Below are 20,433 nucleotides of genomic sequence, written 5' to 3'. Positions count from 1 at the left end.
GGGTGCAGTTGCCCTCCCATCCCACGCCCTCCCTAGTGGACACACACCCTTTGTCTCTTTCTCCCCCCCGTCTCTTTCTCCCCCCCCGTCTCTTTCTCCCCCCCGTCTCTTTCTCCCCCCCGTCTCTTTCTCCCCCCCGTCTCTTTCTCCCCCCCGTCTCTTTCTCCCCCCGTCTCTTTCTCCCCCCCGTCTCTTTCTCCCCACCGTCTCTTTCTCCCCACCGTCTTTCTCCCCCCGACTCCTTTCTCCCCCCGACTCCTTTATCGCCCCCGACTCCTTTATCGCCCCCGCGTCTCCTTTTTCGCCCCCGCGTCTCCTTTTTCGCCCCCGCGTCTCCTTTTTCGCCCCCGCGTCTCCTTTTTCGCCCCCGCGTCTTCTTTTTTCCCCCGCATCTCCTTTTTCCTCCCCCGTCTCCTTTTTCCTCCCATCTCCTTCCCCCGCCGTCTCCTTTTTTACCCCACCATCTCCTTTCCCCCCCCGACTCCCTTTTCGCCCCCCCGACTCCCTTTTCGCCCCCCCGACTCCCTTTTCGCCCCCCCGACTCCCTTTTCGCCCCCCCGACTCCCTTTCCCCCCCCCGACTCCCTTTTCGCCCCCCCGACTCCCTTTTCGCCCCCCCGACTCCCTTTTCGCCCCCCCGACTCCCTTTTCGCCCCCCCGACTCCCTTTTCGCCCCCCCGACTCCCTTTTCGCCCCCCCGACTCCCTTTTCGCCCCCCCGACTCCCTTTTCGCCCCCCCGACTCCCTTTTCGCCCCCCCGACTCCCTTTTCGCCCCCCCGACTCCCTTTTCGCCCCCCCGACTCCCTTTTCGCCCCCCCCGACTCCCTTTTCGCCCCCCCGACTCCCTTTTCGCCCCCCCGACTCCCTTTTCGCCCCCCCCGACTCCCTTCTCGCCCCCCCGTCTCCTTTTCTCCCCCCGTCTCCTTTTTCCCGTCATCTCATCTCTTTTCCCCATCTTCTTCTCCCCTTGTCTCCCCTCATCTCTTTTCCTATTCGTCTCCTTCCCACCTCGTCTCCTTTCCCCTCGTGTCCTTCCTCCCTCGCCTCCGCTTCCCCTCGGGCCCCCGCCCGTTCAGCAGCCCCCTCCGGCCGAGCTGCGGGCGGCCGCCCTGCGGGCGGAGATCACGGACGCGGAGGGCCTGGGCCTGAAGCTGGAGGACCGGGAGACGGCCATCAAGGAGCTCAAGAAGTCCCTGAAGATCAAGGTGGGCGGCGGGGGCCTCCGGGTCCCTGCGGTGGGGTGGGGGCGGGGGGAAAGGGGGAAGGGAGAGAGGATGCCCAGGCCCCCGGAGCCGCTTCCGTCCCCCCACCCTCGGCCGTCCCCCGTCCCCCGCCGTCCCCAGGGCGAGGAGCTGAGCGAGGCCAACGTGCGGCTGAGCCTGCTGGAGAAGAAGCTGGACGGGGCGGCCAAGGAGGCCGACGAGCGGACCGAGAAGGTGCAGGCCCGACTGGACGAGACCCAGGCCCTGCTGCGCAAGAAGGAGAAGTGAGCCCCGGGCCGCCCCCGACCCCGCCCCGGCCCCTCTGACTCCCGACCCCCGGTTCGCGCGTTGGCCCCGGCTCCCGGGCCGGTCCCCGACCCCCGCTCTCGGTCAGTCGATCGATCGGTCACTCGTGTTCATTGAACGCTCAGTGCGTGCAGAGCGCTGGACCAGGTCCCTCGGCCCTCGCTCCCCCTCCCGGCCTCCCCGTCCGGAGCGGCGCGGGCGCGGGGGCGTCGGCGGGCCGGGACCTCTGCGGCCTCGGGAACCCTCGGCGACGTCGGTGACGGGGCCGCCGCCCACGCAGGGAGTTCGAGGAGACGATGGACGCCCTCCAGGCCGACATCGACCAGCTGGAGGCCGAGAAGCTGGAGCTGAAGCAGCGGCTGAGCAGCCAGGCCAAGCGCGCCGCCGACGGCCAGCGGGGCCCCCCCTCCGGCATCGCCACCCTGGTGTCGGGCATCACGGGCGGTCAGCGGCCCCGGGCCTGGGAGCTGGGGGGCGCTGGGCCGGGGCGGGCGGCGGCCGGGAGGGGCCCCCTGCTCCGTTCCCCACCCCCCGTTCCGCCCCCGACTTGGTGGAGAAGCAGCGGGGCTTGGTGCGGAGACCCCGGGAGCCAGGGGACCTGGGTTCTGATCCCCACTCTGCCCCTTGTCTGCCGCGTGCGGGGCCTCGGGCGGCAAGAGAAGCAGCGTGGCCGCGTGGAGGGGGCCTGGGAGTCGGAAGGTCACGGGTTCCAATCCCGGCTCCGCCGTTTGTCCGCCGGGTGACCTCGGGCGAGTCGCTTGGCCCCTCTGGGCCTCGGTCGCCTCGTCCGTAAAATGGGGAGTAAGATCGTGGGCCTCTTGTGGGACGGGGACCGTGCCCGACCCGATGGGCTCGTATCCCCTCGGCGCTTAGTACGGTGCCTGGCACGTAGTGGGCGCCTGAAAGACACCCTCCCCCCTCTTACGGTGATTCCGTCCCTTTTCCTCGCCCTCACGTGTCCTTTCCCTTCTCTCCTCACGCCTGTCCCACAGAGGAACCGCAGCGAGGTATCAGCACCGTGCCCGTCCCCCCCGCCCCTCGCCGGCCGTCGGGATGGGGGAGAGTGGGGGGGGGTGGGGGGTGGGTCTCCCGTGACCCCAGCGCCCCCTCTTCCACCCCGTTCTTGCAGGCGGGGGTCTCGGGCAGGCCGTGGGAAGCAACGGGGGTCCCGGCGTGGTGAAGGACTCGCCCCTCCTGCTGCAGCAGATCTCGGCCATGCGCGTGGCCCTGAGCCAGCTGCAGCGAGAGAACAGCACCCTCAAGGTGGGGCGGGGGCCGGGGGGCGCCCGGGGCCGGGGGACTGGCAGGGGAGGGGGCCGCCCTCACCCTCGCCCCCTCGGCCCCCCCAGGGAGCCCACTTGAAGGCGGCTCTGTCGGCGCTGCCCCCGCTCACCGTGCCCCGGCTGACGCTGCCCCCCAGCGAGGGCCCGGCCGGCGAATTGTCGGCGGGGACCCTCTACCGCAAGACCGGCCAACTCCTGGCCACCCTGCAGGGGCTCAGCGCCTGCGCCCGCGTGGTGGACATCAGCCGCACGGCGCCCGGTAAGCCCCTCCCCCACCCCCCAGCCGGCCAGGTCCCCCGTCCCTCTGCCTCCCTCCCTTTCTGCCACCCATCCGGGGGTTCATTCCTTCGACCGGATGTATTGAGCTCTTAGCGTGTGCAGAGCCCGGTTCTGAGCGCTCGGGAGAGTACAGTAGAACCCAAAGCAGATAGACTCCCCGCCCACGATGAGCGTGGATCGGACCCTCGCCCAAGAAAGGTCAGGACGTCGGGCTGGCACCTCCCTCCGTCACCCACTCGTGGGCAGGCAGCGCGGGCGTCTCCCCGGGCGCTCAGCCCAGGGCTCTGCACACGATGAACGCTCGATAAAGAGGACTGACTGTCCCCCGCCTTCTTGTCCCCGGCCCTGCCCCGACGCCGTCCGCCCGTCGCGCCCCGCCCACGCTCCAGCGGCCAAGAGCCCCTCGGCCCAGCTCCTGGAACGCCTGACCCAGCTCCGCTCCCTCAGCGAGGCCGTCGACAAGCTCAAGGTCGGTTGTCTGCCCCCCCGTCCGGCCCCCGGGCATCGGAGGTGCCCCCCCCCCCGCCCCCCCCGGTCTTCCCCGGGCCGCCATCCCTCACCCCCCCTCCCTCCTCTGCCACAGGATGACGTGATGAAGGAGACGGTCGCTCAGCGCCCGGGAGCCAGCGTCCCCACCGACTTCGCCACCTTCCCCTCCACGGCCTTCCTCAAGGTGGGTGGCGCGGGGAGGGGCCCTGGGGAAACTCCAGGGAACGGGCGCGACCCCAACCCCCACCCCCAGGCCGTCGCCCTCTCCGCCCTCAGAGCCTTATCGGAGGCACCTCTCCACGAGGCCTTCCTTTCGTTTATTCCGTCGGTCGGATTCATGGAGCGCTTACCGGGCGGGGAGCGCTGTACTGAGCACTTGAACTAAGCCTTGCCCCGACTAGGCCCTCATTTTCTCTCCTCCCACTCCCATCCGCCTCGCCCTGGCGCATGGATCTGCTCCCTTTATCCCTCCCTCCCGCAGCGCTTGGGTCCGTATCCGTCCTCTGTCGATTTACAGTCACCTGTCCCCCTCGGGACCGTAAGCTCCCGGTGAAGACGTGTCTACCGGCTCTGTTCGGTTGGACTCCCCCAAGCGCTCAGTGCAGAGCTCTGTGCCCAGTGAGCGCTCTAGAAATACGGCGGAGCGACCGACTCCGGACGGTCCCTCTTGCCCGTCAAGCCCCGCGTCCGCCGCCGCCCCCCCCCCCCCCCGTCCTACCGCCCTCTCCCAAGCGCTTCGGTCCAGTGCCCCGCGCAGAGTAGGCGTGGAGGAAAGGCGAGAGGGCTGGGCCGGATCCATGGGTTCCACCCCTTCGGCCAGGCCCGGGAGGAGCAGCTGGCGGAGGCCGTGTATGTCGGCAAAGTGACCTTCCCCTGCGCGGCCGGACACGAGCAGCGGCACCACCTCGTGCTGACCCCGGACCAGCTGTACCGGCTGCACGGACGCCTGGTGGCCTAGAGGAGCCCCCCGGCCCCGGCCGCCCCCTCCCCCGACACCCACCCGGTCTTCCCTCCGCCGCGGGGCCTGTCTGGGCGGCCGTGGGCTCCGCCCTACGCTAGGCCCCCGCTCCGCTGCTCTCTCTCCCTCCCCCACCCCCTAATAAAGCTTCTTCTCCCCCGGCCCCCCCGTTGTCGGCCTGGTCCTGCGTGGCGGTGGGGGGGGGGGAGCGCGGGAGGGACCTCCGGCCCCCCCTTTCGGCTCAGTCACCTCGGGTCAGAGGTCAGCTCTTGGGTCAGGGTTAGAACGGAAGAGAGGCACAAGGGACGATACGTGTCAAGCGCTCCCTAGGAGGTGAGCGCCGCGGAAGTCACAGGCTCATCACTCATTCGGCGTCGTAGTTGTTGAACGCTTAAGTTGGACACCTTTCCTGTCCCACATGGGGCTTCACAGGCTTCAGCCCCATCCTATAGATGAGGTAACTGAGGCCCAGAGTTGGCGACGGGGATCTCTAGACAATAAGCTTGTTACGCGCGGGGATTCGATCCCCGGTATTTATCGGACGCGTACTCGGCGCGGGCACTGTGCTGCGTGATGGGGAGAGCACAATACAGGAGCGTCGGTGGACGCATTCCCCGCCTCTCGCGTGCTTGTCGTCTAGGGGAGGAGCTTGCGGTCCGGAAGCGTGTGTCTGCTAATTCTGTTGGATTGCTCTCGCCCAAGCGCTTAGTACAGTGCCCTGCACATCACCAGTGCAATATAAATGTATCGGTCGATTGAGTGAAGGGGGAAACGGGAAGTAGTGAGCCAAGAAGAGAGGCGGTGAAAACAGCGAGTAGAAGTGAGCAACTTATTCAAGGAGTTGGGAGGGGATGGAGGAAGAAGGGGGAATAATGTATTTGTTAAGCGCTTAGTTAGGGGCCGGGCACTGTTCTAAGCGCCGGGGTGCCTCCAAACCAAATTGGGTCGGACACAGTCCCTGTCCCACGGGGGGCTCAACAGTCTCGATTCGCAGCGTGGCGCAGTGGAAAGAGCCCGGGCTTGGGAGTCAGAGGTCATGGGTTCGAATCCCAGATGCGCCACTTAAGCTGTGTGACTGTGGGCAAGTCACTTGACTTCTCGGTGCCTCAGTCACCTCATCTGTAAAATGGAGATTCAACTGCGAACCTCATGTGGGACGATCGGATTACCCTGTATCTACCCCAGTGCTCTGCACATAGAGCTTAACAAATACCAACGTTATCATTATTTATTATTATCCAACCTGAATTAGCTTGTAGCTACCCCAGCGCTTAGAACAGTGCTTGACCCATAGTAATCATTTAATAAGTAGTATCAAGAAGCAATGCAAAGAGCCCGGGCTTGGGAGTTCAGAGGTCGTGGGTTCGAACCCCACCTCCTCCTCGTGTCAGCTGTGCAACTTTGGGCAAGTCCCTTCACTTCTCCGGGCCTCAGTGACCTCATCTGTAAAAGGGGGATGAAGACTGGGAGCCCCACGCGGGGCAACCCGATCACCTTGTATCTGCCCCACAGCGGTTAGAACAGTGCTTTGCGCATAGTAAGCGCTTAACAAATACCACCATTATAGAGAAGCAGCGTGGCTCGGTGGAGTCAGCGGTCATGGGTTCGAATCCCCGCTCTGCCACCTGTCAGCTGTGTGACTTTGGGCAAGTCACTTGACTTCTCTGGGCCTCAGTGACCTCATCTGGAAAATGGGGATGAAGAGTGGGACAAACTGATTACCTTGTACCCCCAGCGCTTAGAACAGTGCTTGGCACATAGTGCTTAACGAATGCCATTATTATTATTATTATTCCACCTCTCTGGGCCTGTTACCTCAGCTGTCAATACTACTACTACTAATAATGTTGGTATTTGTTCTGGGGACCACTGTTCTAAGCGCTGGGTTAGATACAGGGTGATCAGGTGTGATGAGGCTCACAGTTAATCCCCATTTTACAGATGAGCTAACTGAGGCCCACAGAAGTGACTTGCCCCCAGTCACACAGCTGACAAGGGGCAGAGTGGGGATTGGAACCCATGACCTCTGACTCCCAAGCTCTTTCCACTGAGCCACGCTGCTTCTCAAAGTGGAGGGGTGGGTGCAATAATGTTGGTATTTGTTAAGCGCTTACTCCGTGCAGAGCACTGTGCTAAGCGCTGGGGTAGACACGGGAATCAGGTCGTCCCACTTGGGGCTCACAGTCTTCATCCCCATTTTACAGATGAGGGAACTGAGGCACCGAGAAGTGAAGTGACTTGCGCGCAGGCACCCAGCTGACAAGTGGCCCAGTGGGGATTCGAACCCATGACCTCTGACTCTCAAGCCCGGGCTCTTTCCACTGAGCCACGCTGCTTCTTGGGGCAGGGATTGGATCCGACCTGAATTAGCTTGTATCTACCCCAGCGCTCAGAACAGCGCTTGACCCATAGTAATCATTTAATAAATCCTATTATTATTAATTGCCGTCCCGCAAAAGGGCGGGAAAGAGGCACGCGCCGGCCCTCAACGGCCGCTCCCCCCATTCTCGGGCTAAACCCTGGCTCCGCCCTCCCCCGCCGGCGGGCAGTGGTACAGTCCCACGTCTCCGATTGGTGGATTCGCGGGCGCGGGGCGGGGCCAGCCCGGAGGGGATTCTGCCTGCCGCGCGCAGGCGCGAATTCCTAACGGTCGCCGCCCCCATTCTCGGACTAAACCACGTGGCCGTGCTTCCCCCCCCCTCCCGGCGGGCAGTGGTACAGTCCCACGTCTCCGATTGGTGGATCCGCGGGCGCGGGGCGGGGCCAGCCCGGAGGGGATTCTGCCTGCCGCGCGCATGCGCGAATTCCTAACGGTCGCCGCCCCCATTCTCGGACTAAACCACGTGGCAGTGCTTCCCCCCCCTCCCGGCGGGCAGTGGTACAGTCCCACGTCTCCGGTTGGTGGTTCCGCGGGCGCGGGGCGGGGCCAGCCCGGAGGGGATTCTGCCTGCCGCGCGCATGCGCTAATTCCTAACGGTCGCCTCTCCCATTCTCGGACTAAACCACGTGGCCGTACTTCCCCCCCCCCCCTCCCGGCGGGCAGTGGTACAGTCCCACGTCTCCGGTTGGTGGTTCCGCGGGCGCGGGGCGGGGCCAGCCCGGAGGGGATTCCGCCTGCCGTGCGCATGCGCTAATTCCTAACGGTCACCTCTCCCATTCTCGGACTAAACCACGTGGCCGTGCTTCCCCCCCTCCCGGCCGGCAGTGGTACAGCCCCACGTCTCCGATTGGTGGATCCGAGGGCGCGGGGCGGGGCCAGCCGAGAGGGGAATCCGGCCGACCGCGCGCAGGCGCCGCACTGTGCCCTGGGCAGCGGAGCCGCCAGCATGGTGAGTGGCGCGGCGCATGCGCGGGAGGCCTAGGCCCTGCAGCGGGAAGGGGAGCGGGGTGGCTTGCGGTGACCCGGGCGCTTTCGCGCATCGTGGCAGGATAATGGGCGTCGGTGGTGGGGAAGGGGCGAACGGGGTCGAATCTGGGTCGTTATCGAGCTCTTTCTTTGTGCATAGCACTGTCCTAAGCGCTTGCAACCGTTCGCAGTGCACATTGCAACCGTTCCCCGCCCACAACTCGGGCTAGTCCGTAGCCAGCGGTATTTATTGAGCGCGCCCTAGGTGCAGACCGCTCTACTCGGCGCCTGGGAGAGGCCCATATAATGGTGCATGGACAGATTCCCTGCCCACAACGACCACAGTTTCGAGCCAATCACTGGTGTTAATTGGAGCCCTGAGTATGTGCAGAGCACTGTGCTAGGCGCGGGGGAGAGTCCAATCCAACAGCTCCCTGCCCACAACGACCTTTTGGGCCGGACGGGGCATCTTCTAGACGGGTGTTTACTGACCCCTTGCTCTGTGCGGAGCACTGTACTAAGCGCAAGGGAGAGTTAAATGCAATAGTTCCCTGCCCACAACGACATGGGCGAGACGGAACAGGCCCTAGGCAACCAGAGGGTGCTCACTGAGCGCTTCTAAAGTACAGAGCACTGTACTGAGCGCGCGCGCGCGCGAGATGAATACAATAGTGGCGCACAACGACGTGGGCCAGACGGAACAGCCCCTAGGCAACCAGGGGGGTGCAGTGAGCCCTTGCCAGGTGCAGGGCGCAGTTGCCGAATTGACCATCCCAAGCGCTTCGTCCAGTGCTCTGCGATAGCATCAATAAATGCTATCGGATGAATGAATCCGGGGCGAGCGGGGGCGTCCAATACAACAGCCCCCTTGCCCCCCCCCCCCCCCCCCCCACGAGCTTCAGGCCTAGAGGGAGGGTGGGATGGAGGGGAGGGCGGCACGTGGTAGGCCGGCCCACGTGGTGGCGCGCCCTCCCCCCCTCATGTCAGTCCGTCTGTCGGTTTTCCTCTTCCCTCCAGGTCCTGTTGCACCTGCTCTTCGAGCACGCGGCGGGCTACGCCCTGCTGGCCCTGAAGGAGGTGGAGGAGATCGGCCTGCTGCTGCCCCAGGTCGGTGTGGGCCCCCCAAGCCCATCGCGCATGCGCGCCGGGTCCCTCGCGCATGCGCGCCGGGCCCCGCGGGCGCTTCCGAGGCCTGGCTCCTCCCACAAGCCCGCGCGGCGGCGAGGCGGCGGCTGCGCATGCGCGGACCCCCATTCATTCATTCATTCGTTCATTCATTCATTTATTCAGTAGTAGCTAGTAAGCGCTCAATAAATACTATCGAATGAACAGTATTGAGCGCTTACCACATGCAGGGCACTGGACTAAGCGCTCGGAACGGACAGATGGGTCACAGTGAGCGCTGAAGGTATGCAGAGCACTGCCCTTAGCGCCTGCCCGTCCTCCGCTTCCCTGGGCCTCAGTTCCCTCATCTGTAAAATGGGGGTTTAAAACGGGGAGCCTCGCGCCGGGCGCAACCCCATCCGCTTGCGTTCGCCCCAGCGCTCAGTACGGTGCCTGCCACATAACGCAGAGCCACGGTAATTAACGGCAGGCGCTCCCCACTCATCCCTGCCAATACTTCACTGTTCCTAAATCACTCCACGTCTCCTCTTCGCAGTTTCTGGATCCAAACTACGCCGGAGTTAGGAGTGCCGGGGGAAGACGATGGTGATGGTTTAGTAATAATAATGCTGGTATTCGTTAAGCGCTTACTATGTGCAGAGCGCTGTTCTAAGCGCTGGGGGGGATACAAGGTGATCGGGTTGGCCCACGTGGGGCTCACGTTTAAGGCCACGGCACATAAAACAAAGTGAGGACCTGGCAGATTCCGATCCTGTCCTCTGATTATCTTCAATCGAAAGTATCTATTGTAGTAATAATAAGAATGCTGGTATTAAGCGCTTACTAGGTGCCGAGCACTGTGCTAAGCGCTGGGGGCGATACAGAGTCATCAGATTCTCCCACGTGAGGCTCGCAGTCTTAATCCCCGTTTTACAGATGAGGTAACTGAGGCCCAGAGAATGACTTGCCCAAATTCACACAGCTGACAGGTGGCGGGGCAGGGATTAGAACCCGGGACCTCCGGCTCCTAAGCCGTGGCTCAGTGGACAGCCACGCTGCCTATTGTATTCATTCAATAGTATTTATTGAGCGCTTACTATGTGCAGAGCACTGTACTAAGCGCTTGGGATGAACAAGTCGGCAACAGATAGAGACAGTCCCTGCCGTTTGACGGGCTTACGGTCTAATCGGGGGAGGCGGACAGACGAGAACAATGGCGATAAATAGAGTCGAGGGGGAGAACATCTCGTAAAAACAATGGCAACTAAATAGAATCAAGGCGATGTACAATTCATTAACAAAATAAATAGGGTAATGGAAATATATACAGTTGAGCGGACGAGTACAGTGCTGAGGGGATGGGAAGGGAGAGGGGGAGGAGCAGAGGGAAATGGGGGGAAAAGAGGGTTTAGCTGCGGAGAGGTAAAGGGGATGGCAGAGGGAGAAGAGGAGCTCAGTCTGGGAACGCCTCTTGGAGGAGGTGAGTTTTAAGTAGCGTTTTGAAGAGGGAAAGAGAATCAGTTGTAGGCAGGGATTGTGTGTTAACTGTTGTATTTTACTTTCTCGAGCGCTTAATACAGTGCTCCTCACACAGTCAGTGCTCAGTAAATAAAATTCACTGATTGGAGGGAGAAACACATGAATGCAACTCAGTTACTGATGACAGATCCGGATGTGAGTGCCGTGGCACTGGGAGGGGGGGATGAATAAAGGGAGCAGGTCAGGGCGACACAGATGGAGTGGGAGAGGAGACAGGGAAGGCCTCCTGGAGGAGGTGGCCCTTCACGAAGGCGGCGGGGAGAGTCATCCTCTGTCCAGTCATCGAGGCTCATTCCTTCGGCTCGCAGGTCGAGGAGTCCGTGCTGAACCTGGTCAAGTTCCTCAACCTGGTCCGCCTCGTAGCCTTTTCGCCATTCACGTCGGCCCAGAGCGCGCTGGACAACGCCAATGCCGTCTCCGAGGGTGAGCCTGGACCCGTTTCTGCCCTGACTCCTTGGCAGTGATGTGGTAACCGTCTGCCTACCCACCCCCCAGCACTTGCGTACATATCTTGTAACTCTGCTGGTTCCCTCTAATTTATTTTCACTTGTGTTTTTCCTGCGAGATGAAACTCCCAAGGGCAGGGGTTGTATCTGTTAAATCTAGTGAATGCTCCCGAGCACTTAGGAAAGTACTTGGCGTCATAAATACCATTGATTGATGGCTAAGGGAAGAGAGGTGAAGCTCCAGTCTCACCCTAAAGGACACCAATCATCTGTGACCCTGTTTTTTACACGCTCCCGAGGGCGAGGATCGTTTCTTTCCTAGTCAGTAATCCCGTGTACTTGGGAAAGTGCTTTGCAGAGAGTAAACCCTCCAATGCCACTGATTGGTGGTTCCAGTCTCAACCCAAAGGACCCCAAGAGAAGCAGCGTGGCCTAGTACACGACGCAGGGCCTGGGTTCTCGTAGCAGCTGCCACTTATTTGCTATGTGACCTTGGTCAAGCTGCTTAACTTGGGTGCCTCTGTGTCTTTTTTTTTTTTTTTAAATGCTCAAATGCCATACGTCAGGCACTGGACCACACTAATCCCCGGACTAGATAGACGACGGGTTTGGACACGGTCCCCGTTGCGTGTGGGGCTCACGCTCTTAATCCCCATTTTACCGATAAAGTAACCGAGGCCCGGAGAAGTTAAGTGACTTGCTCAAGGTCACACAAGGTCATCGACCGCAAACTGGCGATGCGATCCCCGCTCTTCCGCCGATCGCGATTGGGAGCCCCATGTGGGAGGGACTGTGTCGGGCTTGATTATCTCGTATCCATCCCCTCAAAGCGTTCGACACCTAGCGAGCGCTTACGGCCGACCCCGAAAGGAAAGTATCCCCTGGCCAGATCCGAGGCTCCCGGCCTCCGCCCTGATCGGTGTCTGTGGTTTCCCGCGACCTCCCAGGTGTGGTGCACGAAGACTTACGTCTGCTGCTGGAAACCAACCTCCCAGCCAAGAAGAAGAAGGTGGTGCTGGGGGTCGGGGACCCCAAGATCGGAGCCGCGATCCAGGAGGAGCTGGGTTATCAGTGCCAGACGGGGGGCGTGGTGGCCGAAATCCTCAGAGGTGAGGGGTGAGCTTGGGGGTGCCCCGAGAGAAGATGCCGGACGTTGGGCGGCGCTGACCAGCCGCCGCCGCGCCGCCCATCTCCCCCCAGGTATCCGGCTGCATTTCCCGTCCCTGGTGAAGGGTCTGACGGCCGCCTCGGCCTCCAAGGCCCAGCTGGGCCTCGGCCACAGCTACTCCCGCTCCAAGGTCAAGTTCAACGTCAACCGGGTGGACAACATGATCATCCAGGCCATCAGCCTGCTGGACCAGCTGGAAAAGGACATCAACACCTTCTCCATGCGCGTCCGGTACGGGGTCGGTCCCCCGCGCTCCCCCCGCCCCTCCTCTCGCTTACCGCAGGCAGCAGCGGCCGTGCTGACTGTACAGAAAGAGGAGGGAGAGCAGGCGCCCCTGAATACACCCCAGTGGTGGAGTCTGTGCCCCGACTGGACTGTGATCAGGGGGACAAGTCCGTACCCGTTTCCGCCCCCTTGGGCGCACGGTGTGGGGTGGGCAGGGAGGACGGGAGCCGGTGGACCTCCCCCGCCGCCCCGCCTCGCCCAGGGCTCGGCCCGGCCCTGAGGGCGTCCCCTCGGTGTCCCCCGCAGGGAGTGGTACGGCTATCACTTCCCCGAGCTGGTGCGCATCGTCAGCGACAGCGCTTCCTACTGCCGCCTGGCCCAGCTCATCGGCTGCCGGCGGGAACTCAGCGAGGAGAAGCTGGAGGCGCTGGAGGAGGTGACGATGGACAGCGCCAAGGCCCAGGCCATCCTGGACGCCTCCCGTTCTTCCATGGGTCCGTCCCGGGGGCTGGGGCTGGGGTGGGCGGGCGGCCCGGGGGGGCCGGGGTCTCCCGCTGACCCGGGCTCCCTCTGCCCCAGGCATGGACATCTCCCCCATCGACCTCATCAACATCGAGAGCTTCTCGCGGCGGGTCGTGTCGCTGTCCGAGTACCGGCTCGGCCTCCTGCAGTACCTGTGCTCCAAGATGAACCAGGTGGCTCCCAGCCTGGCCGCCCTCATCGGCGAGGTGGTGAGTGCGGGGGCCGGGGCCAGGGCGGGGCCGCGGCGGAGACGTGATGTGTCAGTGAAATCTGTCAATCCTCTGAAACCTCCTGAACGACACACCCGTCACTGCTGATCTCCGCCGGCCCCGGGTGGGGGTGGGAGAGAACCGGGGGTCCCGCCGGGCGGGCGTCGGGTGGGTGACGCGGCGTATCCCCCGTAGGTGGGCGCCCGCCTGATCTCCCACGCCGGCAGCCTGACCAGCCTGGCCAAGTATCCCGCGTCCACGGTGCAGATCCTGGGGGCCGAGAAGGCCTTGTTCAGGTACGGCTGCCGCGTGGTCTCGGTGATGGCGGCCGCCGGGCCCCCTGACCCCCGGCCTCGGGCCGCGGGCGTGACGGGCCGGCCCGGCCACTGAGCGACCACCCAGCCCCGGGGGCCGGGCTTCCCGAGCTGACGCCCGGCAGGTCAGCGGGCCGGGGAGGGGCGGGGTGGAAAAGAGGGCGTGGGGTGGGTCCTTGGAAACGCGCGGCGGATGCTCCGTCCCGCCCGCCCCCGATGTCCGCTCCGGACGGAGCCGCTGACCCCCGCCTCCCTCGCAGGGCCCTGAAGACGCGGGGGAACACCCCCAAGTACGGGCTCATCTTCCACTCGACCTTCATCGGCCGGGCGGCCGCCAAGAACAAGGGCCGCATCTCCCGCTACCTGGCCAACAAGTGCAGCATCGCCGCCCGCATCGACTGCTTCTCGGGTGCGCGGCCGGCGCGGGCGGAGAGGGGAGTGGGCGGGGACGGGGGCTTCCGCCGTGATGGAACGATTTTTCGTCAACAGCAGTTCACCCCCGTGAGTGTTGATAAGCCTGTGTCTGAGCGAAGCCAGAGGCGGGGACGGGGCGCGGCCGGGGGGCCGGGAGGACGGGGAGCTTACCCCACCCCCTGTGCCCCCGGCAGAGGTGCCCACCAGCGTGTTCGGGGAGAAGCTGCGTGAGCAGGTGGAGGAGCGGCTGTCCTTCTACGAGACCGGAGAGCCGCCCCGCAAGAACCTGGACGTGATGAAGGAGGCCGTGTTGCAGGTCAGAGGGCGGGGGGCTGAGGGGCGAGGGCAGGGTGGAGATGATGAGCCACTTGGTCCTGAACCTAGCGTGAGGGCAAAAGCTGATTTAATGAGCCTGATCCACCCGGGGGGAGGAGCGAGGGGGTGGCGCGGGCAGGGGGGCTCAGCCGTCCTCCCGCTCGCCCCGCTCAGGCCGGGGAGGTGGTGGCCGAGGTGCGCAGGAAGCTGGCCAAGAAAGAGAAGAAGCGGTTGAAGAAGCAGCGGCGACTCCAGGCCGCGGCGGCCGAAGACGGCGGGGACGTCCCCGAGGCCAACGGCGAGGTGAGGGGCCCCTCGCCTAACGGGGGCGGGGGGCGGGGAGCGCACCCCACCCAACGCGCCTCCCCAACCGCTTTTCTGATGGTCCGGCCCCAGGAGACGGGACAGAAACGCAAGAAGAAAAAGAAGCGGGGCTCGGAGCCCGAGGAGAACGGAGTGGAGGAGGAGGAGGAACTGGAGACCCCCAAACCCAAGAAGAGGAGGAAGTCGGAACCCCCCACAGAAGACCCGGAGCCGCCCCCTCCTAAGAAAAGCAAAAAGAAAAAGGCCCGGGCCCAGTCCGAAGAGGACTGACCCGGCCGGCCTCCCGCTCTCCCTTTACGGACTTTGTTTTCCCCCCCGCCCCGCTGTGACCCTCCGCCAATAAACGACGTTTGAGTCTGTATGCCGTCGGGGCTCGGGCCCCCTTTATTGAAACCGTGCCGCCGGCACCCACCGCCGCCGGGTCCGGCTCAAGATGGGCGGGGAGGCTGGGCCAGGCTGGCGATGACGGCCCGGGTGAAGTCCTGGGCTGTGGCATAGCCGCCCATGTCTGCGGTGCGGACCTGTGGGGGGGGAAGGACGGGGGCGTTCAGGGGGCTGCTGGTCACCCCTCCCTCCGCCCACCCAGCCCTCCCGTTAGCTGATGGTATTGACGCAGAGCACTGTTCTAAGCGCTTGGAAAGCGCCAATTGGCAGTGAAAGAGTCTATGCAGAGGGGCGGCGGGGCTTAGTTTGGGAAGGCCTCCTCCAGAAGGTGGACTTTGAGCCGCGCACTCAAGTAATCCACCTTCCCCATTAGAGAATGGGGTCTGAGCAGAGCACTGGGGCACACTGCCTTTTATGTCAGACAAGGACGGTGGCCAAGGCGGAGCCCCGGACCTCCTGGTCTGGGCTCCAGCCACTCCACCACGCTTCTTTCTCCTTGTGCCAAGTGTGATGTGCAAAAAAGACACAGCAATCCTCCTCCAAATAAGTTTATTTAGCGACTGAGCAGACACTGGCCGTCCGGCTGGGGAATGTCGTAGGTGGAGGGAGGGGGTGGTGCTGGGGGGGAATGTGTTGCTTTCCAAGCGGGTGGGGGGTGGGGGGGCCACCAGGGGTGCCCCAGTTAGACCCCAAACTGGGGGTGCAGGTGGTCGATGACAGACTTGATGAAGTCGGAGGTGGTGCTGTACCCGCCCATGTCCCGTGTCCGCACCTGGAGCCGCAGGGATGCAACCGGCTGAGCAGAGCTGTGGGGGGGGTGGGGAAGGGGCCCGGGGACCCCCCCAGAACCCACCCACCCACCCAATCCCCCTTCGGGGCCCCTTCACTCACTTTTCCGACTTTGATCACCTTCTTTACGGCGTCCGATATGAGGTTCGAGTGATACTCCAGGCTGCGGGGACGGTAAGTACGTTCGTGCACTTGTATCTGTTGAGGGCTCACGGTGTGCAAAGCGCTCGACGGAGCGCTTGGGAGAGGACGGTGGGAGAAGGGGGCCCAGCCCTGCCCACAGGGAGCCGACAAGCTCGAGTGGGAGACGGTAATGAAAATTATCCTCCCAGTTTCCCCCCCGGCCGGGGAGGCGGGCACCTACTTGAGGTGCCGCAGCATGTTGGTGGCGGAGAGCAGCATGGCAGTGGGGTTGGCGATGTTCCTGCCCACGGCCTGGGCGAAGGGATGGCGGGCACCCTGGGGGCAAAGCCAGTGGGAAAGGGTTCCACCACCGATCCATCCCTCTCCGGCCCCTTCGGAGCCGCCCCGAAAGCACACCTCCACCGAGAAGGCTTCCCCGACTGGGCTCTCGGTTCCCCTTCTCCGGCTCCCTTCGGCCTCGCCCTCCAGGTGCTTGGATTTGCTCCCTCCATTCACCCCTCCCTCCCTCAGCACTTACTCCCCCTCGAGACCCCGAGCTTCTGGCGGGCGGCCAGCGTGTTTTTTGTTTTTAGGGTATCGGCTGAGCGCTTACAGGTTGGACCCCGTCTTCGTGCCCGTTTTACAGACGGGTTGACCGAGACGGAGACAAGTGACTTTTGCCCCGGGGGTCCCGGGGCAGGGTCTCCGCCCCCCCGAGGTGACTCACCGTCTCAAAGACGGCGTACTCGGCGCTGTAGCTCTCGCCCGGGACCACGCCGGCGCCCCCCACCAGCCCCGCCGCCAGGTTGTCGATGATGTTGCCGTACAGGTTGGGCATCACCAGCACGTCGAACTGGTATGGGTTCTGCACCAGCTGCGGGGAGGGGACGGAGCAGCTGGGGTGACCCCTGGGGCCGGGGAGGGACCGGGGGGCCCGGGGGAGGGGTCCGCGGGGGGACGGCGCCTCGCCTGCATGCAGCAGTTGTCGATGATCATCGTCTCGAACTGGACCTTGGGGTAGAGCTCGGCCACCTCCTCGCAGCACTGCAGGAACAGCCCGTCCCCCAGCTTCCTGCGCACACACAAACGCGCGCTCGCGGTGCCAGGTTGGGAGGGCCCGACCGGGCTCGGCCGCCCACCCCCTCGCCACCTGCCCCCGCGGCTCACATGATGTTGGCCTTGTGCACAGCTGTGACCTTGCAGCGCCCCTGCTTGGTGGCGTAGTCGAAGGCGAACTTGGCAATGCGCTGCGACTTGGCCCGCGTGACGATCTTCAGGCATTCGATGACGCCCCGGGCGCTCTGGCGAGGGGGGCCGGGGGGCGTGTGTGATTAGGTGCCCGCTCTGCCGTCCCCCCACCCTCCCCGGCGGCCCCTCCCGGCCCCCTACCTCGTGCTCCAGGGAGCTGTACTCGCCCTCCGTCTGCTCGCGGATGATGACCAGGTCCAGGTTGTTGTGCCGCGTCTTGTACCCGGGCAGACTCTTCACGTGCACCACGTTGGCGAAGAGGTCCAGCTTGCGTCTGGGAGCCGGCGGGGGGGTCCGTTTCCCCTCTGGGCGGGGGGCGGACGGGACGCCCCTCGCCCCCCAACCCCACCCCGCCGCGACCCGCCCTACCTGAGCCGCATGTCGTAGGAAGCCAACTCTCCCTTGTATTCCATCGGCGTGTGGATCTTCCCTGCGGGCAAAGCCGGGGGGCACCGTGTGGGCGTCGGAGCTCCAGGGCTTTGGGAAGGGGCGGCCCCGTGACCTAGCGGACGGGGCCCGGGCGTCGGAAGGACCGGGGGTTCTTACAATCCCGCTCCGCCGACCGTCTGCCGGGTGACCTTGGGGGAGCGGCTTAGGGAAGCGGGTCCGTGGAAACAGCCCGGGGGGAATCAGGATACAGGGTAATCAGGTCGTCCCACGTGAGGCTCCCAGTTAATCCCCATTTTACAGATGAGGCCACTGAGGCACAGAGAAGTGAAGTCACACAGCTGACAAGTGGCGGAGCCGGGATTTGAACCCACGGCCTCTGACTCCCAAGCCCAGGCTCTTTCCACTGAGCCACGATTAGACCGTAAGCCCGTCAAACGGCAGGGACCGCCTCTATCTGTTGCCCACTTGTTCATTCCAAGCGCTTAGTTCAGTGCTCTGCACAGAGTAAGCGCTCGCTACATGCTATCGAACGAACGAAAGGGTCATGGGTGCGACTCCCGGCTCCAGCCCTCGGTCGCCGCGTGACCGTGGGCAAGTCACTTCTGGGCCTCGGTGAGCTCATCCGTCAAACGGGGGTGAAGACCGGGAGCCTCGCCAGCCCTGCCACTTGTCAGCTGTGTGACTGTGGGCAAGTCACTTACCTTCTCTGTGCCTCAGTTCCCTCGTCTGTCCAATGGGGATGAAGACTGGGAGCCCCGCGGGGGACAACCTGATTCCCCTGTGTCTACCCCAGCGCTTAGAACAGTGCTCGGCACATAGTAAGCGCTTATTATCATCTCCCCCAGCGCTTCCAACGGCGCTCTGCGCCTAACCAAGGCCGACACGGTTATTCTGTCTCATCTGTCCAAGGCTGGGGGAGGGAAGTCAGGGACCCCGCGAGGGACCGGCCTCTCCCCCCGCCGGCGCTCAGTACGGTGCCTGGCACCCCTAACCGAGGGGTCGAGCCTCACCGATGAGGGCCACCTTGTTCTGTTTCATGGAGTCCAGCACCTGGTCCAGCTTCTCTTCGGAGGCCATGTTCTGCACCTCGCTCAGGTGGTGCTCCTGGAACTCCACGGGGACAGCGGCGGCCTGCAAGAAGGGGGGGGGGACGGGACGGGACGGGAGGCAGGGGGTGCGGGGTTCGGGGTCCCCCACCCCGGGGGCTCGCCTCCCCCGCCAGTGACTGACCTTGAAGACCTCCTTGACCGCATGCATGAGCTCGGGTCCCACGCCGTCCCCGGGCAGCATGGTCACCGGGAACGCCCCCTCCACCTGCACCGGCTCCCCCTGCGGCCACGGGAGCGGAGCTCCAGACCCCCCTCCTCCAGGCGGGCCCCGCTCCCCCAGGATTGCCCGGGGGCGCCTCCTCCCCGCGGCCCCCCTGGGTTTCCCCGGCGGGCCGTGCTCACCTGCGGGCGCGGGGAGGCCCGGGCGGAGGTGGGCAGGCCCCGGCGGGGTCCGAGGGCCTGCGGGGGGGGCAGGACCGTCAGCACCGTGACCCTTGACCCCCGCGACGCCCCCCGCAGCAGCGGGCCGGTCCTGCTCAGCCAGGCCATGCTCTCCCAGAGGCCTCTGCGCGCCGCCGGAAGTGACGTCACGGCCGCCGGGGAGAGGAGCCCGGCCGGCGCGCATGCGCGCGGGACTCTGAGGCGACGTCGCCCCCCCCCCCCGGGGGGGTCGATTAATGAACGAATTCACTTTAATGTGGCTATTTGTTAAGCGCTTATGATGTGCAGAGCGCTCCTTTAAGCCCTGAGGGGAGTCGGGGGGGGGGGGTCGCAGGCCGAGAAGCAGCGTGGCAAGAGCTGGGGGGGCTAGTCACTCCTCTGGGCCTCAGTGACCTCATCTGGAAAATGGGGGTGAAGACGGGGAGCCTGACGTGGGCCCCCCCCCCCCCCCAGGACCCTGGATCTCCCCCAGCGCTTGGCACGGCGCTCTAAGCAGAGCGAGCGCTTCACGAATGCCAACGTTATCATGTGAGGTCGCCGAGGCCCGGAGAGGAATGAGCCCGTTGGTATCTGTTAATAATAATAATGTTGGTATCTGTTAAGCGCTTACTATGTGCAGAGCACTGTTGTAAGCGCTGGGGGAGAACGGGGTAGTCAGGTTGTCCCACGTGAGGCTCACAGTCTTCATCCCCATTTTACAGGTGAGGGAACTGAGGCCCAGAGAAGTGAAGCGACCGGCCCACGGTCACACAGCTGACCAGCGGCCGGGCCGGGATTCAAACCCGTGACCTCCGATTCCCAAGCCCGTTTTCATTCAGTCGCCTTGATGGAGCCCCTACTGTGTGCAGAGCGCCGGACTAAGTGCCTGGAAGGGACAGTTGGGCAACAGAGAGGGAGAATCGCGGCCCGACGACGGGGTCACCGTCTAAACGTCATTATCATTAGCGCTGTCCAGTCAGCGCTTTGTGCATTCCAAGCGCTTAGTACAGTGCTCAATAAATATGATGGAATGAATGAGTCGTGTCGGGGTCCTAGCGACTCTGTAGATATCCTCTCTCCAAAACGCCTCATCCTTGGCCCTAATCCACAAACTAAGTGGGTGGGTTCTCACCCCGGCTTCCCCGCTTGTTAGTCTGTGTGACCTTGGGGAAGTCACTGCACTTCTCTGGGCCTCGGTTCCCTCCTCTGGAAGATGGCGATGAAGACTAGGAGCTCAGTGGAAAGAGCCTGGGCTTTGGAGTCAGAGGTCATGAGTTCGACTCCCAGCTCTGCCACTTGTCAGCTGTGGGACCGTGGGCAAATCACTTAACTTCTCTGTGCCTCAGTTACCTCGTCTGTAAAATGGTGATTAACTGTGAGCCTCACATGGGACAACCTGATGACCCTGTATCTACCCCAGCGCTTACAACAGTGCTCTGCACATGGTAAGCGCTTAACAAATACCAACATTATTATCATTATGTGGGGCAACCTCATTAGCTTCTGCCTACCCCAGCCTGCCACGTAGTAAGCGCTTGACAAAAACCACCATTAATAATATTAATAATAATGTTAATAGTGGTTTTT

At 63.7% G+C, this 20,433-nt stretch overlaps 3 protein-coding genes and 3 non-coding genes across 16 annotated transcripts in view; 5 read left to right on the top strand and 1 right to left on the bottom strand.

Moving 5' to 3' along the window:
• The window catches only part of DCTN1 (dynactin subunit 1), a 34,074-nt gene extending 29,394 nt beyond the window's left edge, over positions 1 to 4,680 (top strand). For 3 of the 7 annotated variants that reach the window (XM_029063174.2, XM_029063175.2, XM_029063172.2), the window contains 9 exons: positions 1,077 to 1,205; positions 1,344 to 1,486; positions 1,789 to 1,952; positions 2,501 to 2,515; positions 2,638 to 2,771; positions 2,858 to 3,050; positions 3,460 to 3,539; positions 3,654 to 3,743; positions 4,380 to 4,680. In XM_029063174.2, coding sequence (XP_028919007.1) covers positions 1,077 to 1,205; positions 1,344 to 1,486; positions 1,789 to 1,952; positions 2,501 to 2,515; positions 2,638 to 2,771; positions 2,858 to 3,050; positions 3,460 to 3,539; positions 3,654 to 3,743; positions 4,380 to 4,517 — 1,086 coding nt within the window. In that variant the 3' untranslated portion in view covers positions 4,518 to 4,680. The remainder of the gene's footprint in view (positions 1 to 1,076; positions 1,206 to 1,343; positions 1,487 to 1,788; positions 1,953 to 2,500; positions 2,516 to 2,637; positions 2,772 to 2,857; positions 3,051 to 3,459; positions 3,540 to 3,653; positions 3,744 to 4,379) is intronic. The other 4 variants (XM_029063173.2, XM_029063176.1, XM_029063170.2 and 1 more) reach the window with 3 other exon arrangements.
• A 2,983-nt stretch (positions 4,681 to 7,663) lies between these two features.
• NOP56 (NOP56 ribonucleoprotein) lies at positions 7,664 to 14,804 on the top strand. Of its 2 annotated transcripts, none has more exons than XM_029063181.1 (12): positions 7,664 to 7,846; positions 8,881 to 8,970; positions 10,815 to 10,929; positions 11,900 to 12,061; positions 12,153 to 12,351; positions 12,652 to 12,839; positions 12,925 to 13,076; positions 13,272 to 13,372; positions 13,651 to 13,799; positions 13,999 to 14,120; positions 14,294 to 14,422; positions 14,516 to 14,804. In XM_029063181.1, the coding sequence occupies exons 1-12, from the start codon at positions 7,844 to 7,846 to the stop codon at positions 14,711 to 14,713; spliced, it is 1,608 nt and encodes a 535-aa protein (XP_028919014.1). In that variant the 5' UTR covers positions 7,664 to 7,843; the 3' UTR covers positions 14,714 to 14,804. The 2 variants fall into 2 exon arrangements, with proteins under 2 accessions (XP_028919014.1, XP_028919015.1); XM_029063182.1 differs by lacking the exon at positions 7,664 to 7,846 and adding an exon at positions 9,524 to 9,573 and having other exon boundaries at positions 8,885 to 8,970.
• On the top strand, positions 12,382 to 12,514 carry LOC114811467. The gene has a single exon (XR_003759170.1). It is a non-coding gene; the product is annotated as a small nucleolar RNA SNORA51 (small nucleolar RNA).
• LOC114811800 lies at positions 13,849 to 13,921 on the top strand. The gene has a single exon (XR_003759496.1). It is a non-coding gene; the product is annotated as a small nucleolar RNA SNORD56 (small nucleolar RNA).
• Positions 14,156 to 14,223, top strand: LOC114811789. Its single transcript, XR_003759485.1, has one exon. It is a non-coding gene; the product is annotated as a small nucleolar RNA SNORD57 (small nucleolar RNA).
• IDH3B (isocitrate dehydrogenase (NAD(+)) 3 non-catalytic subunit beta) lies at positions 14,799 to 19,013 on the bottom strand. Of its 4 annotated transcripts, none has more exons than XM_029063186.1 (11): positions 18,829 to 19,013; positions 18,608 to 18,706; positions 18,388 to 18,508; positions 17,357 to 17,417; positions 17,129 to 17,261; positions 16,907 to 17,040; positions 16,709 to 16,811; positions 16,467 to 16,613; positions 15,981 to 16,075; positions 15,719 to 15,779; positions 14,799 to 14,964 (listed from the first exon to the last, which is right to left on the bottom strand). In XM_029063186.1, exons 1-11 carry the CDS (start codon positions 18,973 to 18,975, stop codon positions 14,872 to 14,874), a joined length of 1,194 nt encoding a protein of 397 aa, XP_028919019.1. In that variant the 5' UTR covers positions 18,976 to 19,013; the 3' UTR covers positions 14,799 to 14,871. The 4 variants fall into 4 exon arrangements, with proteins under 4 accessions (XP_028919019.1, XP_028919022.1, XP_028919020.1 ...); XM_029063189.1 differs by having other exon boundaries at positions 14,875 to 14,964; positions 15,719 to 15,814; XM_029063187.1 differs by lacking the exon at positions 14,799 to 14,964 and adding an exon at positions 15,360 to 15,599 and having other exon boundaries at positions 18,829 to 19,012.
• Positions 19,014 to 20,433: the final 1,420 nt, after the last annotated feature.

The sequence above is a fragment of the Ornithorhynchus anatinus genome, chromosome 4 (genome assembly GCF_004115215.2).
Source record: "Ornithorhynchus anatinus isolate Pmale09 chromosome 4, mOrnAna1.pri.v4, whole genome shotgun sequence".
NCBI classification, from domain to species: domain Eukaryota; kingdom Metazoa; phylum Chordata; class Mammalia; order Monotremata; family Ornithorhynchidae; genus Ornithorhynchus; species Ornithorhynchus anatinus.
This window is presented reverse-complemented; position numbering and strand designations above follow the sequence as displayed.

What these genes read in the sequence shown, in the direction of transcription:
- NOP56 (XM_029063181.1), top strand. An exon ending in CGCCAATGCCGTCTCCGAGG is followed by an intron (nt 10,930 to 11,899) that starts GTGAGCCTGGAC and finishes GCGACCTCCCAG; the next exon opens with GTGTGGTGCACGAAGACTTA. An exon ending in TGAAGGAGGCCGTGTTGCAG is followed by an intron (nt 14,121 to 14,293) that starts GTCAGAGGGCGG and finishes CGCCCCGCTCAG; the next exon opens with GCCGGGGAGGTGGTGGCCGA.
- IDH3B (XM_029063186.1), bottom strand. Translation starts at nt 18,975, where the DNA reads ATGGCCTGGCTGAGCAGGACCGGCCCGCTGCTGCGGGGGGCGTCGCGG. An exon ending in ACAGCTCCCTGGAGCACGAG is followed by an intron (nt 17,041 to 17,128) that starts GTAGGGGGCCGG and finishes CCCCCTCGCCAG; the next exon opens with AGCGCCCGGGGCGTCATCGA. An exon ending in GTGCACAAGGCCAACATCAT is followed by an intron (nt 16,812 to 16,906) that starts GTGAGCCGCGGG and finishes GTGTGTGCGCAG; the next exon opens with GAAGCTGGGGGACGGGCTGT.